The sequence below is a fragment of the Aythya marila genome (assembly GCF_965140915.1).
Source record: "Aythya marila genome assembly, chromosome: 3".
Lineage (NCBI taxonomy): Eukaryota > Metazoa > Chordata > Aves > Anseriformes > Anatidae > Aythya > Aythya marila.
In genome coordinates, this window is record NC_139044.1 from 21,463,358 (window position 1) to 21,487,773 (window position 24,416).

At 36.0% G+C, this 24,416-nt stretch overlaps 1 protein-coding gene across 3 annotated transcripts in view; it reads right to left on the reverse strand.

Annotated features, from left to right (window-relative positions):
- Positions 1 to 4,560: 4,560 nt before the first annotated feature.
- Positions 4,561 to 24,416, reverse strand: part of EPRS1 (glutamyl-prolyl-tRNA synthetase 1) — a 37,550-nt gene continuing 17,694 nt past the window's right edge. The window contains exons 14-34 of one of the 3 annotated variants that reach the window (XM_082757479.1): positions 23,287 to 23,423; positions 22,359 to 22,566; positions 21,800 to 21,912; positions 21,067 to 21,184; positions 20,597 to 20,974; positions 19,545 to 19,775; positions 18,589 to 18,837; positions 17,553 to 17,783; positions 16,965 to 17,230; positions 15,626 to 15,677; positions 14,622 to 14,831; positions 14,423 to 14,495; positions 13,798 to 13,877; positions 13,352 to 13,453; positions 12,547 to 12,702; positions 12,233 to 12,430; positions 11,703 to 11,876; positions 9,017 to 9,177; positions 7,727 to 7,805; positions 5,202 to 5,266; positions 4,561 to 4,929 (exon numbers count right to left, since the gene is read on the reverse strand). In XM_082757479.1, the coding sequence (XP_082613605.1) occupies positions 4,779 to 4,929; positions 5,202 to 5,266; positions 7,727 to 7,805; positions 9,017 to 9,177; positions 11,703 to 11,876; positions 12,233 to 12,430; positions 12,547 to 12,702; positions 13,352 to 13,453; positions 13,798 to 13,877; positions 14,423 to 14,495; positions 14,622 to 14,831; positions 15,626 to 15,677; positions 16,965 to 17,230; positions 17,553 to 17,783; positions 18,589 to 18,837; positions 19,545 to 19,775; positions 20,597 to 20,974; positions 21,067 to 21,184; positions 21,800 to 21,912; positions 22,359 to 22,566; positions 23,287 to 23,423 (3,432 nt within the window). In that variant the 3' untranslated portion in view covers positions 4,561 to 4,778. The remainder of the gene's footprint in view (positions 4,930 to 5,201; positions 5,267 to 7,726; positions 7,806 to 9,016; positions 9,178 to 11,702; positions 11,877 to 12,232; positions 12,431 to 12,546; positions 12,703 to 13,351; positions 13,454 to 13,797; positions 13,878 to 14,422; positions 14,496 to 14,621; positions 14,832 to 15,625; positions 15,678 to 16,964; positions 17,231 to 17,552; positions 17,784 to 18,588; positions 18,838 to 19,544; positions 19,776 to 20,596; positions 20,975 to 21,066; positions 21,185 to 21,799; positions 21,913 to 22,358; positions 22,567 to 23,286; positions 23,424 to 24,416) is intronic. The other 2 variants (XM_082757480.1, XM_082757481.1) reach the window with 2 other exon arrangements.

The window sequence follows — 24,416 nt, forward strand, 5'->3', positions numbered from 1 at the left end:
CTTTTTCAGGGTCTCCTTCGGGTGCACGACAGTAACAGCAGTCCATGAAGATAACATAGTTGAACACATTGAAGAACAGACCTGTGATCCCAACAACGAGGACAAGCAGAGCTTTCTCTGTCTTCTGAGGATTGATGTACCTCTTGATAGCCTCGATGAAGATGCTGAACATCAGAGCGACAGCAAAAATGGAGTTGCCGAAGGCTCCCAGCACATCTGCCCGGGAGAAGCCAAAAGTGTTTGCCTTGTGCCATCTGATGCGGCTGAACCTCACCCCAAGCAAGCCGATGATCATGGAGATGAGGTGGGAGAGAACTGCAAAGGCATCTGAAGCTAAGGAAAGAGAATTGCCAACGTACGCTACCGAGATCTCGACAGCAAAAAGGACCAGGCTCACAAAGCACATGAAGATGAGCCTGCTGCTCCTGCCCGAGTAGCGACCCATTCCTACTGCTCCCTGTCCCTGCAGGTCTGTGGGACCGAGCTGTGTGGGGGACAACTGCCCTCTGCGCTTCTGCCCTCCGCCTGTCAGTGCTGCTCACACGTGGGAGCCACTTTTATAGGCAGCGGTAAAGCAATAAATCAGTCTAAAGGGCAGCTTAGTGAGATTCATCATGTGAAGGCAGCTTGAAGGCTCCACTCCCGTGAGTGCTCCACCCTCAGGAGACATTTTGGTCCTGCAAAAACAAAAACAAAACAACATAATACCAGGAGCACTGGCAACATGCGCTGTAGAAATGGATCCCTGGGATTCTGGGCACTGGCTGCTGTAAAGATGGGCCAGATCAGATCCCAATGTCTCAGAAAGAAAATAAGGCACAGAGAGGAGATCATATGGCCCAGAATTTTAAGCAATTAGAGAAGGCATTTCTTTTTACGTAAAATGTGTCCCCTGATACCTGTTTCAGCCATTTGTGTTGTCAGTAACTTTAGGTCTGAAAAGCTCCTATGTACCTTTGGAAAAAGACATTTGAAAACCAAGCTGCGTTGACGTTATTTTTAAGAACACAGTGAACACACGCTGCTTGCGAGTGTGGTTGAAAATGTCCAAAAGGCACATTTTGAAGACAAAGGAATTGTTCCTCGATTTTAGCAATCTACAGGTCTCAGCTGCTTGTACTGTTGGTACATTTTAACATTACCCATGGAAATGGAGCCAGGTTTGAAGCCATTTTCTAAATATGTTGCCAGTAGACATGAAGGTTGAACAATAAACCCAAAGTGCACTCTTTATTTGCTATTTAGAAATCCCTGCCCATCTCAAAATCCCATCGTAATCCTTTTAAACTTGCAAGGAAAATAAATAGATTTGGGGAAAACACGACCAGAAGTTAAAGGGAAAATAAGAGATACAGAAATCTTAGATTATATTTGAAGCCATTTCTGGAACAGAGTGAAAAGAACCTGAAGCAGATACTCTTCTTTCCAATCACTGCAGTGACTGTTGAACTCAAGTGTATGCCTTGCTGTTTTTGCACACTCCCAAATCAGAATGTTTAAGGAAATCTGTCCGCTAACCGCAAACTAGGCAGTATAGATAAGAACAGGTGCCTTCCTTGAAAAGTTTATGATCCAGTTTTTGTTTGGAAAGTTCATCTGTGTAGATACATACACACAGTTAGTTACAAGATAAAACGGAAGGAAATGGCATGCAGCACCACCATAGAGAGATAAGATAATAACACTGATAACCTGAACTGACCAACTGTCCTTGCTGGCCTTAGATTTACCCAGTTGAATTAACTTAAGGTCAAAAACTCAAACACTCACCCCCAATTTTCATTTATTTTTTGCTCACCGGGATTCAACAGCCAAAATATTTATGTTTAAAGTTCAGTATGCTTGCAGCATTGCCTGCCAACAAATGTAATTTTTAACACATGGTCATTTGTCTACCTAAACAGTGCAGCTTCAACTCCTGAGGTTGGTTTTGTTCACCCTGTTTTCAGAACACCAGTAACACCTTTACAATAGCCAATAACAACATTGAAACTAGTACATGCTCTTCTTCCTCTCCCACGTGTACAATTTTATTCCAGCTATTTTTATGGTGCTTTCTTCCTTTTTCAATGAAAGTGATGTTCAACAAAATTATTTTATCTGAACTACATAGCATGAAAAGCGAGATTTTTTCAACTATTATTCTCCTTTCAATGAGAATAGGCCAAGTTCAAACTTCAGAGCTCTCAAAAGTCCTATCTTATATATACAAGGTTTCAATTACCAAAACATGAGCCCCAGCATTACCTTTTCAGCAGAGCTAAAGTGCTCAAGTGTGCTCTATTTTGTCAATAGAGAGCAGCACTATCACTGTATCCCACCTTACAAAGTTTAACCCAAACTTATCAACCCTAAGAAAAAGAAAACTATCTGCAATTCTGTTATAAAGTAGTATCAGTTAATCAACCACATGATGTTATTCTGATTCATTTACTTAGTTTCTAATAGATAATTTACCAAGAGATAGTTTTTTATACTGGTGTAATTAAAAGTATGAATATTTCTACTTGCAGACAGCTCAGTTTGTGCTTTTAGTGGAAGGACACCTGAGACAGAACCATCTCTGCCAGACAGGCATTAGCCTCTCCTCTGTGGAAGATCACCACAGGAGATTCAATCACCTTCAGGTACTTCAAGTCCTACTGCAACAGAGAGAAACATGCCGGGGGGCTGCAGGGGAAGCTCTGTCTTCAAACCCATTACAGAATGAGAGCACCTCAGTTCTAAGAACAGCGTCGTCAACATGTTTACTCATGAATTTAATCAAGTCAACTGGTTGAAGGTTGGCTGTTTGTTCAAACTGATAAGGTTGCAGTATTTGAGACTGTATTTAGTTTTGCCTTTTCTTTGTTCTGTGCTATTAGCAGCTTAAACATCTAATTTTTAAAATACCAGTTGTAGTGTTTTGATGGGAGCTGAAACTGCTTATCAGTTCTTAATAACCTGTTTTGCTCTGCCAGAAACTCTTGGTGCTCTTCAGTCACTTATGCCTGAGGACACCAAAGCTGAGCGCTCAGTGTGTATGACAGTGTAAGCAGTATGCAATAGCTCTTAAAACTAGATTGATTTAGCCATTATGAGAGTCTGGGAGAACAACACTCCAGTCCTCCTACTAAAACTTATCCTCAAAATACAGTTCCAGTCCATGCTACAGGCAGGATACCAGGACAGAAAGGTCTTAGGGACACTCTTCTGTTAAGTCAGCTGTGAAAGAAGTTGAACACATAGACTGATGTATCATTTCCCAAATCCTTTGCTAAATACCACCCTTGAGACTTTGTCTATATAGTGAGAAAAAAAAAATAGATGATTTTAAGATGCAACCAATGCAAATCCTTTAGTACTAATCATCATCAGAGAATTTGCAAGTGTTCAAGCATTCTGAGCAAGGTGGTCTGAAGTATTTAACCATTTTTGCAATTTTCTCGCAAAACCTGGGGTATGACCACAAGTGATAATATGCTGGACAAGCCACTGGTTCAATTTCATATTCAGTATTTTGACAATATTTTGAAAGCTGGCCACATGCATCTATGCAAAAGCAAACATTTTACATGTTTTTGAAAAGGTGAGAAGTATGAAGACCTGCACTGTAAGTCTCATATATGCTTAAGACTTTTGGACTATTGATACAAAAATTGTATTTTGGAAACAGGCAGAACAGGGAGACATGTAGTATTGATCTAGGAAGAGTCTGGGGAGGATCTTACTGGTGTAATTTTTTAATTGCCATGTTTTCACTCAACTCTTCAGGACAAGGGGTTTAGGTAACCTTCCATCATGCAGCAAAATCAAGAATGAGGAACAAGCTAAGTATGCACCATTCAAAAGTTACTCTTTGGTGCTATTTATTGCCAGGACTTCCTTCTTTAAGCCAATCTTATGCTAAAAATGATAGGTTTTTTTCCTCTTCAAATCATTTCATACCTCTGCAACATTCAACCTTCTCTGCTAAAGCTACACATAGTAAGTGAAGGAAAAGAAAAGGGACTTTAAGGAACATGGCATAGATATAACCACAGTCTAAAATCTTTAGCACTTAAAATACCTCCCTTCAGATTGCCTATGCATTACTCATTGCAGTATCACTGTGAGACAGCTATAAATGCCAATTTATAAGATAACAGAAACAGAACTTTGCAAAATACCTGCAATGTCATTAACCTACATCCAGCTAACAATGTGGCATTTATTTTAAGATAGTCTTTCAAATGTGATTCAGGATGGGGTGGATATATTCTTTGAAACATCTGGCTCAAGAGGCAGTTTCCAAAAATAGTAGAATTTACCTTGCCTAAAAGTTAACAGCAAGTTTGTATTGAAAATTGAAAAATTTACAAGCTTTGAAGGTAAAACTAAAAGCAGTCATTTTATGTGTAAATTTTACATAGGAACACTGAACTGGAGTGTTTATGATGTTCTTTCCAATCTTTCAGACATTTTCTCAGAGTACAAGAAAATATGCACCAAAAATGAAAAAAAAAAAAAAAAAAGACAGACATGAGCAAGGTATATTCCATCCTTCCCATTCAGCAACATAGAAAAAACAACCAAAGCATATTACAGCTCACGATACATGTTTATTATTAGAGGTGTTTACAGAAAAATCTGCGAATTACTGCTAGTCTAAGACTGACAACTGGGGGTGTTTATGGTTTATGGCTTTGTCTTTTGAATCATCTAAAAAGTCACAAAACTGATTAAGTTTAGGGGCTATTTCAGTCTTATTAAAAAAAGTTCAATTCACAGATAAAGGAGAAGGTGCTTTCAATAGCAGTTTAATAACTACGACCAAATAGGGTGTAAAACTTGGCAGGGTTTTTGCCGCAGACACATTTTGCCCCGCTCTGTAGTTCACGGAGAGGCTGAAAAGGTATGCAGAGACTTTTTGCTCCCATGGAGGGGGCGCCAGGCTCAAGATCTTGATCCCTGAAATAAAAGCATATTAATAAGTAAAAATCTTTATTTAAAAACGAAGATACAATAAAGTGTATTATGTATAAACTCTCAAAAACACACTAATTAGACTGAAAGTTTCAAATCTAAGGGTGTAAGTATACTGTATTACACAGGACAGCAAGAGTCAAGGACAAAGACTGTACATGAGTGTTACACCCACAGGCATCTTATATGCCTGTTTTACATTTGGAACATTTTTATTTTGATCGTGGCAGATCCTCTGCAGTTTGGTTATATTTTACCTGGCAGTGGTCTTCTTGATCCAATCCTCACACTCAATTTCCCCACAGAAAGGGATTTGTACAATCTGAAATGAAAGAGAGAAGGGGTAGAAAAAGTGAGCTATGCATCTAGAAAAACTTCTCGTCTCTGGAAGACTGGAGGACAATGTAGCTACTAAATTCTGCTTGCAGAATCATTTTAATTCTATCAATATTGTGAATAAGCTTTACTGATCTGTGGTTTTCTTTCACCTAGTTTACATCATTAGTGCAGAATTCTCAATTTGCCTTGAACTGGAGCACACCTTTAGTAAGCTTCACTTCATAGCTTCACTTTCTTGCAGTGAAAAAAGGAACCATTACCACTCTAATTTTGCTCACATTAATCTTTTGTTAGTTAAAGTTTCAATACACATGCAATTATTCTTATAGTTTGAACTAAACTTTGCATGCAGCTTAAAAGAACAGAGCAGCGGCCCATATTTTTAAAGAGTTAATAGCCTACATTTCAATTACAGTCAGCAGAATACAGTAACAGGAATTAGGCAGGAGTACTTCAGCTTACAAACTTTCTTCTTAAACCACAGCCAGTGCTAACAATATAATTTGAAGAAATTACAGAATACACGTGGCATAAAATATCATGCATACAACATATAATGGTAGATGGGGAGTCATAAAATGACGAACTTCAGTTTTCTCAATTAACTTAGAAATCTAAAAATATTTATTCATATTTCAAAGTTTAATATATAAACTATATTCAAGTTCTAATATAATATAAATAGTAAAATTCCCTTGGCACTCTCTAGAATCTAGCTGTACATGAACCTGAGTACTGGATATTGAAGACCAGGCATTTTACACATTGGCAGACAGTATCATTTGATAATTCTGCAGAAGGAGAAAAAAGGGTATACCTACAGCATTCATGAAAATTAAAAGGTAACAATTTACGAACGTGTACAAATATACAATTAACTCCACGTTGTATTCTTCCTTTTGGATTGAACTTGACTCTCCATTTAAACTGATTTTTACATAAAAGCGTATTTTTTCCTCAACTGTTTCTCTGTCTTGAAGACTAGTATGGTTTAAAGGAGCGCTTATTTTGGAAGCATATCTTGAAGTCACATGTAGTTATACTACTCAAAGAACAGTAGTACTATTTGAACACCTATGTGGAGTAGAATTATTTGTTAAGCAAAGGCTAAAGATTTTTATGTTAAAATCTACCACCAGAATCATGAGATGCTTTAAAGAGAGCTGTTCTAAGCAAACATTACTTTGTAGTCAGCAGGAAGAACCCCAAACCATTCCAAAACAGAGTATTTTACACTTTTATTTAGTTTTGTAAAGGAAAATAAGACAATACTGCTACTTCAGCACCTATGCACAAGAACGTCTAAAATATCCATATCCTCAACTTCGTAAGCATGCTAAATCAGTCCCACCTCTGACATTCACAATCATTCCTTCAAAACTAGCTATAAATCAGATTCAAGTGCAATAGAAGCAAGAAAAGAGTATGATCAAAAGTCAAGGCTAACTTAAAACTATTTTTGAAGTCAACAAGAGTAACCAAGTTCTTGACACTATCACTTTCCATCAGAAATTCTGAAGTTTTCAGAGTAGACCTAATTGGTGTACAAAAAAAAAAACAAAAAACCTCAACAACCGATCTCTCTATAAAATGCAGTCTTAATGATTGATTCTGAAGATTGTACTACTTGAATACATTCGCCTAATATATGAAGAATTTCACAGGCTGACAGCCGGTGACAAAATTTCAGGGGTAATGGGAGCAGATCTCTAAAAAAGAATGAGGCTCAAATCTCTGGTGAAGATTTAATCACTCATGTAAGTTTCAAATGCTTTGCCAGAACTTTAAGTTTTTCACAGATCTCTAGCATGTCTATAAAGATAGATCAGACGAACTCAATCATCCACCATCATGGGTTATTCTTACTATCAACCCAAGGAGGGTTCTGATTCCCAGCAATTCTCAATGAACTCAATGGCTTCTACTCAGGTCATAAAGGCAAATCTTCTCTGACGTAAGTAGCATGTACTTTAGACTCTAACTTGGACGCTATCACAAGATTTGACAAGAGTTTTTCGCTGTTTTTATTAGCACAATGACAGTAGCTTATCTTAATCTGAATAAAATATTTACATTAATCTCTCTGAAAAGCACCTTCTAATAGAAATACAAACACTTTAAATGCAAATTATCAAATTGCAGCAACATAATTCACTTCAAGGCACTCTCACCTCTTAGATAGCACTAGAATTTTACATCATATTTAATAAATACAGTATTTCAGCAAAAGAAGAAATAAATAAATTAGCTTGGAAAAGATTATTTTTCTTTGTGCAGCTCTACAGGCAATGCTTCATCTGCTTGTTAGGGGAGAGTTCCATAACAGCTACAACATGGATGGATGTATACAGTCTTTGAAGCTTTTAGCCTCTGATTATTTGTAAGGGACAGGAAGCGTATGAAGGCGCTTAGAAGGATTTTGGAATGAAGTAAATACCCTTACCTTTCCTGAATCAAGCTCTTTTTGAAAATCTTCCATATTATTGGCCACCACCATATGACTTTTTAGGTCCTCAGAAGCTCTATAAAAAAAAAAAAAAAAAAACCAAAAAACAGAGTCACGGTAGGCTAATATACATAATCTCACTGGCTAACTGAACCAAGTTTTCAGAGCTAGCCAAAACAAAAATTACAAGAGAAGCTATATATTAATTTGAATCTTCTTAATCAGATTATGTTTTTCCACCATTCTGCCCTCAAAGAGATGAAATCTTGATTAATTGCTAATGGGTTGTGCTGTTAGCTGCATATTTTACTATGTTAATTCACAGTTGTGCACATCATTTCAACATTGACCAACTGTACACAGTAACAGAAATACTACAGGCAATTGTGTTTTATTTTGTTTTTTAAATTACATTCCAAATCCGAACAACAGAATGATTTTTAAATAGATAAACATATTCTGCCTGTAAACAACCTGATCACCATGAAAGGAAGAATATTCCAGCAGTCAAACTCATCTGACATGACGCTTGATCAGCCAGTTAGATCTTTCCAGGTGTGCTTGGGAACAAGAATTTGCAATAACAGACATGCATGGGATTTGGGATATGCAATAACCGAAGGTGACAGAACACTGGAACAGGCTGCCCAGAGGGGTTTGTGGAGTCTCCTTCTCTGGAGACATTCAAAACCCGCTTGGATGTGATCCTGTGTGACCTAATTTAGGTGTTCCTGCTCTGGCAGGCAGATTGGACTAGATGATCTTTTAAGGTCCCTTCCAATCCCTAACATCCTTTAATTCTGTGTGAAACAACAGTTTGAAAAGCATTTGATTTCTTATGAGAAAACAATTGTATGAAAGTCAAGAGGACATAGGGTCTTACCATACACTTCTGAAAATAGATCTTCAACTACTGAAGCTTCTTTGACAACTTTGTATCTTTCAAAATTCCCTACCAAAAGCATCTTTTGGAAATGAATCCCATACAATACCATCCAATTAACTATTTATGATATATACTTTTTTTTTTATTAATACTTTACAAGAATTCGAAGAAGTATTTTTAAAGTCAGTTCACAACCTTTAACATTGTGTTTCACAAGCACTTAAGGAAACTTCTGTCAATGTATGTGAACAAGTTCTGGAGGCGGAATATGAAACATCACAAACAGAAAGATGGGCCAAACCTGTCTTTCTGAACAGTCTAACCAATAAATCAAGAAATTCTTCCGACAGGTAAATTACATGTGTGATTAGCATAGCCATTTGTTATATCACTCAATTTACCTGTTATATAGGTTAGTGTGGATCTCCTCCAAAATCTGCTTCAGTTTATCTTCTGCCTCATGTTCTGAAAGAGTCAGCTTCTGTCCTGTATCTCTTCTGACAGCTACAAACTGTTGGCTTTTCATGTCTCGTGGTCCCACTTCAACTCTGACTGGAACACCCTTAATGAAAAAAAAGTGAGAAGTTACAATGAGTGATTCTCAGAGGAGTTAATATTCTTTCTTTTGTTTTTTGAAGCACAGTCCTAACACATTATTTTAAAAACTTAAGTTTCTTTGAAAGAAATCAGCACATATTGCACCGCTTTTATTAATTTCTGTCTTTCCCATTCACACTCTCTTGCTCCAGTCTTGTTTCGCTTTCAGATGTGTATCACTTTCAGATGTATGAATAAGAAACAGCAGTTCTGTTAAACACAGACTTAATATCAGTGTCGATGGCATGGAATACTTGACTATAAACAGATAGCTTTTTTTATGTAAAGCTTTTATGCTTCATAAACTTCAGTGGTAAGAACCATGTAATTTCTCATCTCCCTTAAACAGGCAGACAGAAAGTTCCCATTTTACTAGTTAGAGTCTATTGAGTTCTATCTATTTTCCTCTACATCCTGATGTCATGTGTGTCATAAGCTGTACATGTTTTTTCAGTGGAAAGGGTAAGAGTGCATAGGAGAGTGGGTACATGAGCATGTGTTGTGTTGTGCGGACTTTTTGGTGCTGCCCAGAGGTAAGACAAGAAGTAGTAGGCAAAAACTGAAACACAGGAGGTTCCATTTGAATATGAGGAAAAACTTCTTACTGTGAGGGTGACAGAGCACTTGAACAAGTTGCCCAGAGAAGTTATGGAGTATCTTTCTCTAGAAATAGTCAAAACCCACCTGGACATGAACCTGTGCAACATGCACTAGGTGACCCTGCTCGAGCAGCGGGGTTGGACTAGATGATCACCAGAGGTCCCTTCTGACCTCAACCAGTCTGTGATTCCCCATACCCCATATTCTTCATGCCATGAATTAATACATTAAAATCCATCTCAAGGATGCAATATCTACTCCTCCTGCAAAGCTACATAAAAAGCTGTTCAAAGTTATTCCTAACAACTTAAAAATTTTAATTTATGGTATATTAAAAAAAAAAAATGTATTTATCATTTCCATCCCATTTTCTAACTGTAACAATTTTCCAGTGAAAGAAAGAATCTTAATGGCCACACAGGAAGACTACCTAAGAAAGAGCAATTGAACTACAGCCAGACACTATAAAACAACTAGCAATGACTTGTCTGTCTTTAGAGGTAGCGTGAGAAACCTGGTAAGCTGAGAAACAGATAAGGTAAAATGCTTCCCAGTTCATTCTTGTACTTATTACTCTAGTATCCTTGTATGTTTTACCCTATTAACTTCCTTATCGGTACTCAGTAAAATGAGTTCACTCTGTCTGCAATTACTTTGATGATGCAGTTTATGTATTCTACTTGTTCTTAACCATGTCAGAATTTAAGACAAGGAGATAAAATAAGTTTTTTTGGGGGGGAAACATACAGGTTGAAATTCAGAAGGGGTGAGGGACACCAGGTAACTTAGTGAAGTAGCACATAAGCCATTTGTGAAGTTATAGCTGCAGGAGACCTGAACTATGCTGGACTACTACCAGGGCAATAAAATTTTTCTCATTGTAAGCTGAATACCCAAAGTGCTTGTCTACTGCCAAAGCTCTATGAAAACCAGCATTCATGCTGAGAATACTAATTCATTGTTTTAATTAGGTCTCTTATTTCTCAACATGATTCTAAATGAAGGTTTTACGTATGTATTTTGATGACATCTAGCTACAGTTCAAATATAAGACGACACGTATAAATGGCTTATTCTGAATACTTTAGTATATTTTATAAAAAGCATCAAGTTTGCCCCCTGCTGCACCTCCTTGGTAAACCTATTTAAAAAAAAAAAAAGCCTCATAACATGGGTTCTTGGTATTAGAGCTTCATTTTTTAAAATGTAAGAGGTTAGACAAAAGAAAAAGAACTTGGAAACAACAGGAACTTTTGACAACTCAGGGAGCTTCTATCATCTCATAATGAAGACAAACATATTAATTTCAAATTCCAAATGAAAACATGATCCTGTAACATCACTCTCTACATTGTTCAATTCCTAATTATCATAGTTTCGTTCCATTCTGCTATTTTTGTTTTACAAAAACCTCTTATAATTGTTGAAACAGAGCTGTTTCTTTTAACTGCTATATAAAGGGCAACATAATAGTGTTTTAAATCAACAAAATTGCTCCTTTCTTTGTCAGCGCTATACAGGTTTATCTTCTCTGTTCCACTGTGTGCAAAGAACACACCATTGTGATCCTGAAGACACTTTGTATTTGTACAAATTTTTAAACATGCAGTTGATTGGTAGTAATGATGCCATTTTCTAAGTATATAAGGTGAAGACTTTAAAGTTCAAAAACTGCTAATGACATGTTTATCCTAGCAAATAGCAAGTCTTGGAAAACACTTGTTCTTCATATATTAATAAAGAGAAACCCTAATAGAGGTGATCACTGATTATAAGGCAGTAATTGTCCATTTAGAGAAAACATCCACCTTCAGAATAAAATACACACATACATACCCCACATTTCAGCTTTGAAAAACCTTCTAGAAGAAAAAAAAAAAAAAAAAGTACCTTAAGTTCCCAATGATTAAATTTCCAACCAGGTGAATAGTTGTCTCTTAGATCAGCACGTACACGGATATTAACACCAAGCAGCCTTTTACGATATTCATTACATTTCTTCAATAAAGCCTCTTTGTCATCTTCAGAAAGGGAATTTGTGATACCACAGGGAATAATTACGACCTGCAATATAACATGACAGGTATTTCACATTAATATAATAATTATGAGATAATTTTATTAAAGCTTAAGAAATTATTGTGGCCCAGTAATTTATTTCACTATCTCAGAAGTAAAAAAATATATTTCCCTTTTCTTTGAAATGATACAGATAAAATTATTTTACATGGATGGACTATTAAAGGGAGCTTGTCCATCTCAAGCACCCTAATGATTTGTATCAAATTTATACAGCACATTCTGTAATTAGACAGCTGTGTTAAACTCTTCAGTGCATGATAGGAAAAGCTCAAGAATTCCAAGACAGGTAAGGAAAAGAAAGGGTATTTGAAGTCATATTATGGACAATTTTTACATACCTGAACACAAGCTACTCGAGGTGGGAGCACCAATCCCATGTTATCTCCATGAATCATTGTCATTACACCAATAGTTCGAGTTGTAATGCCCCAGGAATTCTGATATGCAAACTGTTTTTCTCCTGGTTTCTTGGGATCTTCAAATACAATTTCAAACATCTTTGAGAAGTTCTGTCCTAGGTGATGTGACGTTGCTCCCTGAAATAGTGACACGCAGAAAATTCTGCTCAATTGAAAGTTAAGTCTCACTAGTATCAGTTCAAGGCTTCCATCTTACTGTAATTACTGAAAAAAAATCTTTATTAGATAAATACCTGGATAGCTCTTCCACTGGCAGATATAAATGCTTCTACAGTTGTTGTATAATCACCCCCAGCAAACTTCTCCTTTTCTGTCTTCTTTCCTTTCACAACAGGTATTGCTAGGAGATCTTCATACACTTGAGCATACAGATCAAGTATCTGCATCACCTATGATGAACATGCTATTTTAAGAATTATTTAGTATTATGTTTTTCATAAAACATGAAATATATTTATAATCAAAGTGTTAGCATCTAAAAATCTTTAAGAAAACAATATTTTCCTCAAAACTGTGATAAAAAAATAAGATTTCTTCAACTGCTTTTCATTTTGCCTCATCTTCTATGAATGAAATACCAACAAATACAAACCATAACAGATAAGAAGAGTCATGGCAAGAATGTAAGTCCAATGGTTATATTGACTCCTACTTTCCATCTCAAAGTTTGAATATCTACTATATAAATAAGGATACACCATGATATTCAATGAAGCACCTGTTTCTGGACAAAGTACTAAAATTTCTTACAACTAGCAAGTTAACTTATTATTTAGACTTTCAAGGAAAATTAACATCCTCTATGAAGATCACACTCTTCCAACTTGTCATACTGTTTGAAATGACTAAAGCCTTACACACAAGTTACATCTGAGATAAAACAGCTGCTAGCATAGTTGACGTTTATCATGATGGCTCCCAAAATAAAGTGAGACCGATTTCCACCAGGTCCTAATTAAAAAGATTTGTTTGTGTTGCCATGGAGTAAGATAAGATAACTTTCTGAAAGCAAAAGCGTCAGTGCATTTGCTTTTTTACCTCCTCTGCTGCTTCTTCGTATGTTGCAAATGCTGTGTGACCCTCTTGCCAAAGGAACTCACGAGTGCGAAGGAAAGGCTGGGGATGTTTGAATTCCCAACGCTATAAACAAGACATAACAAGGAACAAAATTGTATGCCATGATTAACACTAAAAGGTCAAATTATTTATTAAAAATAATATTTATAAATATGTTGCCACTTAAAAGTTCAAAAAATCTGAATAAAGTTAAAAAAGTCAACTATTTACAGATTTGTACTTAATATCAATATACTTTAGTAACATAGATTTTATCAAGTGATAAAAACAGATCACAAACCATGTTTATACTTGTGACATGAAATATGTGCTGTGATTAGTATCATCATGCCACATCCACATAAAATAATTGCCATACACTGCACTTATGATAGAACAGTTCAGTCAGAAATTATGTACTGACATACCACAACATTGCACCACTGATTAAGCTTGATTGGAAGATCCCTGTGTGACTGCACCCACTTTGCATATGCAGGATACATGACTGTGAAAAGAAAGCAGTTTTGGTTCTTTGCACAATGCAGCCACTTCATGCCAAAATTTTTTCTTTGATACATGTAAGCTTAACATTCTCTGCTGTGAGAATTACACTTTTATTTATAGTTTTCTTTAAAACATATTTTTTGTCTTAACACATTTTCACTGAAAAAAACTTTAATTTTATCCTGTCTCTCTAGAGAATAGCTTGATGTTTTTATGCAGGATGTGGATCAAAGTACAATCAAACCAAACCTTAGTATATATTTAATTAAAAAAAATAAAAAACATTTTTTTGAAGTCAGTTAATTTTCAGGGTAGTAATGAAAAAGTTCCTGGAATGTAAGTTTCCCAGAGAAGTCCGCTGAAGGGAACTAATAGTGTAAGTCACATTTGCGGCAGACAGCAGTAAATTTTAGGAAATATTTTAAGGAGTTACAGTAAAACGTTCAAAAAGATGGGTTTCCACTTTTCAAAAGGGACTTCATTTATCAGCTTCACTATATCAGTAACTGTTTTCTTTACAGTCAAACTGAATGACAAGACGTTTACCTGTTTCACTTGTGGGACGTACAGCAATTGGTTCAGCCAGATCTGTTTTCCCAGATCTTGTGACCCACGCAACCTAAAGGAAAAAAATAATTAAAAATCAAATAAAACAAGTTTGAGGAAAACTTCCTTTCATAGTCATGTGCAGACTAAGGGGTTGGGTTTTCTTGTACTAAGATTAAAATAATGTTTTGAAGTGTACCTCAGGGGCAAAATCAGCAATATGAGTCTTCTCTTTCTCTAGTGCAGCCTGGGATACAAACATGGGGAAGTAACAGTTTTCCACGCCAAGTTTCTTGATCTCTGCATCAAAGAAGTTCTTGATAGATTCCCAAATAGCATAAGCCCAAGGACGAAGCACGTAGCAGCCACTCACATCATAGTATTCTATCATCTCTGATTTTGTGATCACCTTTCAAAAGAGTCAGATACTGATGTTTCAATTTCATACAGAAAAAACACTCGATAATTCAAGCCTATAGCATGCAACTCCTATTTAAAAATATTTGTGCTCAAAATTTAGCAAAGATATGTGATGAGATTGCTTTTGTTACCTATACAAGAAAGTTAAGCAGGAACATTAAGTTCTATAATAGATCTGAATACTGTAAGAACTTAGCTAAAATTGAATTTCATGAATCCAAGGTAAGAGTCAGTAGCTAATTTCCATGAACCAACAAACTGCTTTTGCAAGAACTTTCTCTAGCTCACATCAGAAGATTTTTATTCCTTTGGGCTTATGCAAAAATTGTAGTAGAAGCAAGAAATAATTTATAACGCTGATATATATTTACAATCTTTAAGTAACCTAGTCATCTCTTTTCTGCCCTTGTATGACAACAAACTCCTTCAAGTATCAACAGATCATAACTTTTGTCATACATCATCTTGAGATGAAATAAAACTTCCAAGCCTGTGAAATTCCTATCACTTCACTGAAGTTGTGTGCACTTAATGAAAGAGGAATTTACACATGCACGCAAATTATGAGAACACACACACACTCATACTTTTTACAGCCTACTTTAATTTATTCAGCTCTTCAATCTAGGCATTTCATTATTTGAGACAATGATAACAACATAAGAGCAAGTACTTCAATACGCATTTGAAAAAACAGAAATACAATATAATATATTAATCAATATCTGCTTCGGCTTTATAAGAGAATGGAATAATTCTTTATTAAAACTGGTGTGCACTTACCTGAGAGAACCAGTCTGCAAGATTTTCTTCTTTCTTAGCTTCTAGACCCAGCCTATGGTATTAGAAAAGAACCAGATTTGTGCCATTGAGCATTTAGCAGTGAAATTTATCTTAATCTTTCTTTTTTCCACCCCTTTGGTTGGGGTGGTGGGACAAGGAACAGAATATTTTAGTTTTATTTCATAATGCCAACTTTTCTCCTTTTTTTTTTTTTTTTTTTTTTTCTTTTTTTTCTCCTGACAGCTCAATATGAATTGGCTTGTATGAATTGCTAGTAGTTCCTCACTGAGATAACAAGTATTTTTAAAAACAGCTCAGTTTCTTTTCCAGTGTTTGAACCCTTCTAATTCTCACTCAGGGTTTTATCAAGGAACCTCATTACAAAAAAAAAAAAAGCACCACCAATAAGAACATAAGACTAACCAGATATACACACACACAAGCTGTTTTACCATGTATTTTTAAAAATTTCTTACCCAGCCTATGGCTGTGGTTTCAATAAACAGATGCAACTTGAGCTATCCAATTAAACATATCAGACACTTTAAGACAGAAAACTGACTCTTTAAAAAATAAAATAAAAAATAAAGATAACTAGTAAATCTCCAAGATCCTAAAGAAGGCTAAAGCCATCCAATTTTAACCAGATTCAAATGACAATAGACCAAAGTAAAGCTTACGTATATCTGTAAGCAGAGATGTTTTTTAAGGGTGAAAAATACCTTTCTCCAGAATAATTTTGATACAAAATAACCACACCTCTAACATGTAATCTATATATCTGAAACAGGAAACAAATAGTATTGCATAATATTTGTTGTGAAAAGATCTCTAAACTTTCAGCACATGGGCAGGAGAAGGGATGCACCGCAGTCATCGCTGGAGAGTTCCATGTGCAATAGGGGTGCCAAGCTCTGGGTTGGGCTTACACACTTCTCATGGTACTCACAGTACGTATTTTGGAAACCTTGGTAAAATAAAACAAATACAAGGCTTCACCCCCCCCCCCCATGGTTTATACTGAGCAAAATATAGCAGAAGCTATTTATTATTATTGCAGAAGCAAATAATGAAACACAGCAAGTTCCTAATAGACTGTGTGTATTGCCTTATGATTTCTACAGGCTAAGCAGGAATTCTCCTCACTAGGAGGATGAGGTACAACAGGCACTAAAGCTTCGGTCACTTGCTTTTGCTTGATCCCAAATATAAAAATTAATAATGACTTTGTAATTGTTCATGCTTTCAAGTGAAACAAGAAAGTTGTAAATATCTAAAAATCTGAATAGATGTAAACAGTTCTGGTTCTTAGCAAATAGATTAAAGGTCATATCTTTACCTGGTTTGTTTCTTAGGGCCTTGACCTTCTCCTGATCCACTTGAGGAGAGATCACTACCACTCTGTCCTTGCAAAGGCTCTTTTTTCGGTCCATCATTTTGCTTCTGTTGCTTACTCTGCTTTTCTGACTTGTTCTCTTTCTCTTTCTTCTTCTTGTCTTTGTCATCAGCACCACTAGCAGAAACTGGTTTATAGTCAACTCCTGCAACAGACTTATACTGGGCCTTCAACTGAAGAAGTTCCTTAACAGCTGCATCTATCTTTTCCTTGAAGGACAAACAAAGAAATTCATACAGAAACCACAGAAGTAAACGCTTTATCAAAAAAGCGAAACAGATCTATGTTTGGCATTATGGACATCCATAGTGTTGGGGGAAAGCCTCTGCAAAAGCTGATACTTAAATGTTTTAACATTTTAAGGACCATATCTGACAGGAACAATTTAAAAAGCACATTTCAGATCTCGAATTCAATTGCTGCCTATTCTGAATGCACATTTCTAATTCCTATAATCACACTGATTTGAAATAGATTTTCAAATTTAAATACCCATATAAAATTTAATATTACAGTATTTTATTTTTATACCTTTTCTGCTTTTTCTGCTTTCAATTTCCTAACTTCATCTCCTTGAAGAGCTACTTTGTTAAATAGAGCTTTAGCTTCAGGTGTGTCAGGACCACTCTGTGCTGTATTTGATGCTTGGGGCAAAGCACCTTGAGCTGCTGGCGGATGTCCGGGCTTGTAGTCCTGTCCAGTCTTTTCCTTATAGTCAGCTTTTAGAGAAAGAAGGAGTTTTACTGCTTCATCTATTTCATCCTATAGGGAGGATAAATAGCAAGATGTACTAGTGAGAACTAAAGACTGAACCGACAAGAAGCATTGATTTTTAAGCTAAGAAAATAAAATTTCCATCTAGCAATCAACAGAGGGCTTCATAGTTAAGGAAAGACTCAAGTAATAGCACAACATTGCCCCTAAGCAGCAGAAGTGTTTTTAAGCACTATCACGTTGTATGAGAATGCTTCCCCTACCCCACCAGGCCAGCTACAATCAATAATTGCAGCAGAATCTACACTGAAAAACACAACACAATGTTTTAGAAAATGACTTTAAAAAAATCCGCAAGATAAAAGGATTCTACAGCATAGAAATAGAGAGAGGAAAACAGCAGCAGCTCCTGAAAACACATAGGTTTGTCTCCTGCTCCTTTCCACAGCTCTCACAGAATGTGCTAAGTTTTGATAAATCTTGCTATCGTTGCAGCACGCTAGATACTTTTATCTTCATTTGTTACAAACACAGCAAGAAGTATATTAAAATTTTCTGCAGGATTGACATCTGTCATGCTTATCTCTGACATCTAGATGAATAGACAAGTTTGACTTTTTATATCAGTAAAATTTAGAATGAAGTTTAGAATGAAGTCTTGAAGTTGAGAAAGTATTCAGTATCAGAGTGAACTTGTGTGACATTACCAGACCATGCAAGTTTGATAGCTAAGCTCTGACCAGGATATAAGGGAGTTTATTACACCATTTGATCATTACTTGGTGAAATATTTCCCCCCAGCGGCAAAATGTGGTAAGAATTGCAACTGATTACTCTCTATTTACTGTTATACCTTGGAAGCTTTCTCTGCTTTCAGTCTGCGTACCACTTCACCTTGTTCAGCTACATTATCATAAAGTGCTTTGCCATCCACTAAACTACAGGATCCCAAGTTACTGCAGCATACAGAAGATGGAAGTGTAGCAGAAGACACACAAGGAGAAGCTGTAGGTGGATTTCCAGGCTTGTACTCTTGACCTGTCTTTTGTTTATATTCTGCTTTTAAATTGAGAAGAACTTTCACAGCCTCATCTACTTGTTCCTGAAGCAAGAAAGGAAAAAAAGCAGTTGCAGATAAAGACAGAAACAACATAGATACAACACAATAGCTAACATAACATAACCTTTACTAGAGTGGGCACTAAGGTAGCTGTTGTAATACAGCTTCTAGAGGTAACATGTTAGTAGCAGTTGTCATTACCAAGATCTGCACTAAAACTTTTTAGCCAGAATACCTATGAGCTGAGTCATGTAGGATTTAAGCAGGCAGTGTATATGTGAGGGCTGATTTCAGTGCCAAGAAAGCTCCCCATTTAAGTAGCTTAGTTCCATGCAGTTAGAGCAGTGCATAGCTCTGTGCACAGGAGAATGGGAGCAAGTTCTCACGCTGAACGAAGAATGGGTTCCCTTGACACTATCAAATTACCACCAGATTCATAATTGCCATTCTAGCCTTCAACCTACAGACCTTTTTCTGAAGTTACGGCCTATATTCTCCTTCACTTAGCTTGTACCATTAAAAAACAAAAACAAAAAAATATTTTGTTTTTTTTTTTTTCAGGCTCGCCATGCACTACCGCAGAACTTGTGAAGTCAACCATATCAGCTTAAGAGAATTCACGAAAGCATTTTATGGAATTTTAAAGTATTTGCTTAGATTTTGTTCCCCAAGTTTCACAAAGCCTGTGATTAGGTTTTAATCTAAACTGAAAATACTGTTCCACTCAGAAGTATTCACTGCTATTACACCTTTGAAGCTTTCTCTGATTTAAGTTTGCGGACCACTTCGCCTTGTTCAGCTACTTTGCTGTACAGAGATCTGCTGTCTACTGGACATGGGGGTGGAAGAGTAGAAACAGGAGAAGACTGAGCAGGGACAAAGACCACAGGTGGGCTTCCAGGTTTGTACTCCTGGCCTGTCTGTTGTTTATATTCTGCCTTAAGGGATAAAAGGACGTCCACGGCAGCACCTATCTGATCCTGAAAGAAAGAAAAGGGTAGAAAGAGGGAGAAACAAAGATGTAGAGACATGAGACTCTGAAGTACACGTTAAATGCTTTTATGAAAAGACCTGCAGATTATGTACACCTATTCTGTTTTCTTAAGTATGTAGTAGTTGTTTCATCTATTATTCTCCTAATGCAACAAAGTATCTGAAGTTAAGGAAACCTCTTTATCTATCCTGAATAAAATCATAACAACAAAGTTTAGATCTTCCCATTGATTTAGATTTTATGGTGCCACCAAGACACTATTATGAACAGTATTTATCCACCAGGCACAAAGTATATTACTTCCTCTCTTTTTTTTGCTTTGCATTAGAAAGAATGAACACAGCTACTAGTAGCTATGTTTCTTATGCTCAGATCCAGCCAAAAAGATGCCTTGAAGATATCTGTTGTATTTGGATCTTTACTTTTCTTTTTTAAAATAATATTTAAATATCAACAAATCAATCCTATGAAGTCACATAATTTGACTATATTTAATAAAATTAATAAATAAAAAAACTGCAGGACATTTTTACCCCAAGGACCAAATTCAGATAATCAACTCATGCATTGGCATAAATGCTTCAGAACTAAGAAATGTTTGTTAATATCCATAAAAATGCAAGCAAATTCCTAGCATTTTGTCATATTTCTAGCTAAAAGATTAATATTGGAAAACACAAGTCTTGATAGAACACAGCTCAGTGCAAATTATGATCAGTGTGATCAACCCATTCACCTCCAAAGGCAGAGGACAATGGGCTACGCAAACCCCCAAAACCCAAACAAAATAATAATTTAATCAGCCACCTTAGGTGCCTTCTCAGCTTTCAGTTTTCGGACAACTTCTCCTTGCTCTGCTACTTTATCATACAGAGCTTTACTGTCCAGGGTACCAGAGGTCTGAAGCTTTGAAGACACACACTGTTCATTCACAGACATTGGAGGACTTCCAGGCTTGTACTCCTGGCCTGTCTTCTCTTTATATTCTGCTTTCAAGGCCAGCAACTGTTTCACAGCTTTATCAATATCTTCCTTTGCTGCCTTCTTAGCTTTCAAGTCACGAACTACATCACCCTGTGCAGACACCCTGTTGTAAATAACCAGATGGTCTTCAGATGCTGTACAAGTTGGAGTAGAGGTACCACCACCAAGTGGAGCAGACTTTCCTTTTACTGCTGAACTAGCCTTTAAAAAAAGAAAAAAAAAAGCCAAATATTCAGCATGACCACCTTGTACAGTAATACATTTTACAGCACTTTTTAAAAACACAAATTTACCTCTTTCTTCGCACTTTCAGCCTTGGCCTTCTCTTTTGACCCAGATGTTGGCATTTCCTTAGTATGTCCATCAGGAATGTAAATCAAAATGCATGGGGCTTCTTTACAGCTGTAAGGACTATAGGAAGATTTATAAAAAACAACAAGAAATACAAGATAACACACAAAACATTTATTGCAACAAATGTTCTGCTCTTCAAGTCTCTCTTTCACAACTCCGTATTTGCCTTTGTATACAGTTGTAGCCATTCAAATTTACGTAGCTGGGGATCCGTATTGATCCCTGTTACGAACAGCAAGTTCTCTTTATATAATAATGCTATGCTGAACAGCAGTGTAATTTTAGATGTTTGATAATTCTGTAAAGAACTATTACAAAGAATATTTGTGCACACTAATTGGGCAAATGACTGTTTTAATCTGTAACATTGTTTCTTAATTTATATTCTTAGAATCAGAACAAGGAAACCTGATCTCTACCAAATCCAAGCTAGTTGAGGTGCACCAGAAAGTGCCACACGCTTGCCTTAGACAGTTGAAGACACAGAAACATAGACAAAAAACATGATAGTCCACAAAAATAACCCACAGAAAAGTGGTAAAGAGGAAGATATCTGCAGCATTGGCGAAATATTGGCAACATTACTGTTGACATGATGTGTGAACATCTTAAAACACAGCAAATTAAAGCAAATTCTGTGATGTCTGCTTGGCCTGTTCTTAAGTAGCTTACCTCACTGGCTCATATGGTTGATCACAAATAAAGAATCCTCTTCTCTGAAGTTGTATTATGTCCCCTTTTTTTAAATCCCTAAGGCAAGGATCGCCTAACATCAGTTCTTCTTGCTGTAAGAGTTAAAATAAATCAGTCCAAACCTAACAGGGCACAAGAAACAGTAAGAAAAATGGTAGAGCTGTTGAAGGATAGTGCTAATTTTTCTAAGTGTTGAAATGTCAGTTGATTGCAGAGGCAGCGGAACAAGTACTCGCAAGAAGATGCCATATTATAAGAATGCAACATGACCAAAAAAAATTAAACTATTGGTCCCACATGTAAGAGCCAGGTAATGCATGAGTATACAAAATCACAATTAAAGTCATATTACTACATTTCAATTAATGTTATTATGAGAAGCTGAATGGAAAACATACAAACAAGATACACACCCTTTGCTTGTTTGACAAATTAAGTTTGTCAAAGTTTTAAAAACTGTCAAAAACCAGTAACAAGAAATAGCAATGGCAAAAAAAAAATAAAGCTTTGTAAAATATAAAGGGGAAAAACATCTTACCTTGCTATTTTGGTTGATATATTGCTTGAAATCCTCATCTTTACCTAGAACTGGCTTAGTGATTAGATGTTCATAATTAACACAGACAGTTGGGATGAGCGGTGCACGTGGAGTGTCTGCTAACCAAGTGATCTTAGTAGTTTTTTTGAAGTCCTTATTCTCTAAGTTTAACTTGGTATCAATGGACAGAATTTTTCCACTTGAATTTCTACAGGAAAACAGAAAGGATAAGAGCAAAACCTAAATGATTTGTTCTCATTTGATACTAGAGTACATCAACAGATCCACTGAAAAAAAATTGTTCAGAGTTCAATTTTGAAGTGTAGGAAATGGAAAAGTATAGTCACTGCTGTTGAAGTTCCCCTTTACTTCTGATTTTTTAAATATCACAAGACACTTTGGAACATGAGAAAAATCTCTAAATCTCTACGTATTTGCTTTACATTCTCTGTACCAACTCACTCCGTTCTGCCACTGCCTCAACATAACTATTTCCAAAATATTATGATTTCCTTCCCTCACCAAAAGTTCTACAACTTACATTTTGATCGGTTTAATTTTTTAGTATGTAAAAGCATGTATTTCTACAGAATAAAAATTGTTAAAATTCCAAGGGTTTTTGTTGTTGTTGTTGTTGTTGTTGTTTTTTGTTTGTTTGTTTTTTGTCTGACAAAGCTGTTTCACAGTGGAACACCACCAACAAACACAGAACACTGAATAAGGGAGACATGCAGTAGGACCGACTGGTGATTTCAGACCTGATCTATAGTAAAGTATGCTCTATGCCAAACATCCAGCTTTGTGATATATTTCAAAGTAGATATCTCTATATAAATGGACACCCACTGAAACTGTTAAAAGATACTTACTACAGACATCAACAAAAAGTTGAAAAACAGAAGTTAATTTCATCTCCCAGTATTTTTACCTGTTTAATTTAGTGATGATAATATTGCCCCAATTTATGAATGTAACCACCTCTCCCTCTGTCAGGGTCTCTGCATCTGCACCCTCGATCAGCACTCTGGAGCCATACCACACAGGTTTCAACCCAACATCGGCATTCTGTGAAAAATGATGTTTATTTCAAAAGAGAGGCTATTACACAAACTGGCTAAATTTAATGCAGTGCTCAAACACTACTTTCCTTATGACAGAATACAGACGAATATAAAAGACTTAAAATAACAGTAACAGAAAGTTACAGTATTCCTCTATATCTATCTCTCAAGTTTCTAGTTCATAAGCACTGTATATGTTCCTCTGACAGTACATTCAAAAATTACATCCCCAACAATAAGTCCATCACAACTGACAGCACGCCCTATTTCCTTCAAGTCCACACATTTTCAAGATCTTACATGTAAAGACTAACTAGCTTTTAACAAATTTGCATCTTGTTATGCAAGTTCGCTTCAAAACAAGTTTCTTAACTCTCAGCTTCACTTTTTTACTAATAATATGGAATTAAATATGCATCTTCTCTCAGCTGGATAGATCCTTAAATATAGTAATATTACTGTATTGCTTAGAACAATAAAAATACTCAGCTTTATAGCATCTTGTTTTTGCATTTTGTTTGTTTGTTTTTAATTTAATTTTATTTTTCTTTAAATGCAAACAGATGGGAGCTCAGAATTGTTCAACTGATCATGAGTTTGAAATTTGTTTCTTCTGGTCAGTACTCATTTCATTACATACTGGAGGCATCATTCTTAATAGCAATATTTTAGCATGTAGGCTTGTATCTTACCAAACTTCTTTTTGACTCTAAGAGTCACAATTATCACTTGTATCTACTCAAAACCTGTTTCCCCATGAATCCACCACAAGGAAAAGGGCAAACCAGAGGCTGACCTTTACATTAAAAGAAATTGCCACAGATGTATTCAGAGCAACAAAGTGAAGAAAAAAAAAAAAAAAAGATAAAAACTTGAAAAACATTTACTTGCTTCTTGGTTAAGTTTGATATCTAAGGGATGCTTTCAGAGAAGCTGAAGCATAACTTCAGATGTCATGCTCAAAGTAAAGCATCTTTCCTAACTGTAGCAGAAAGAA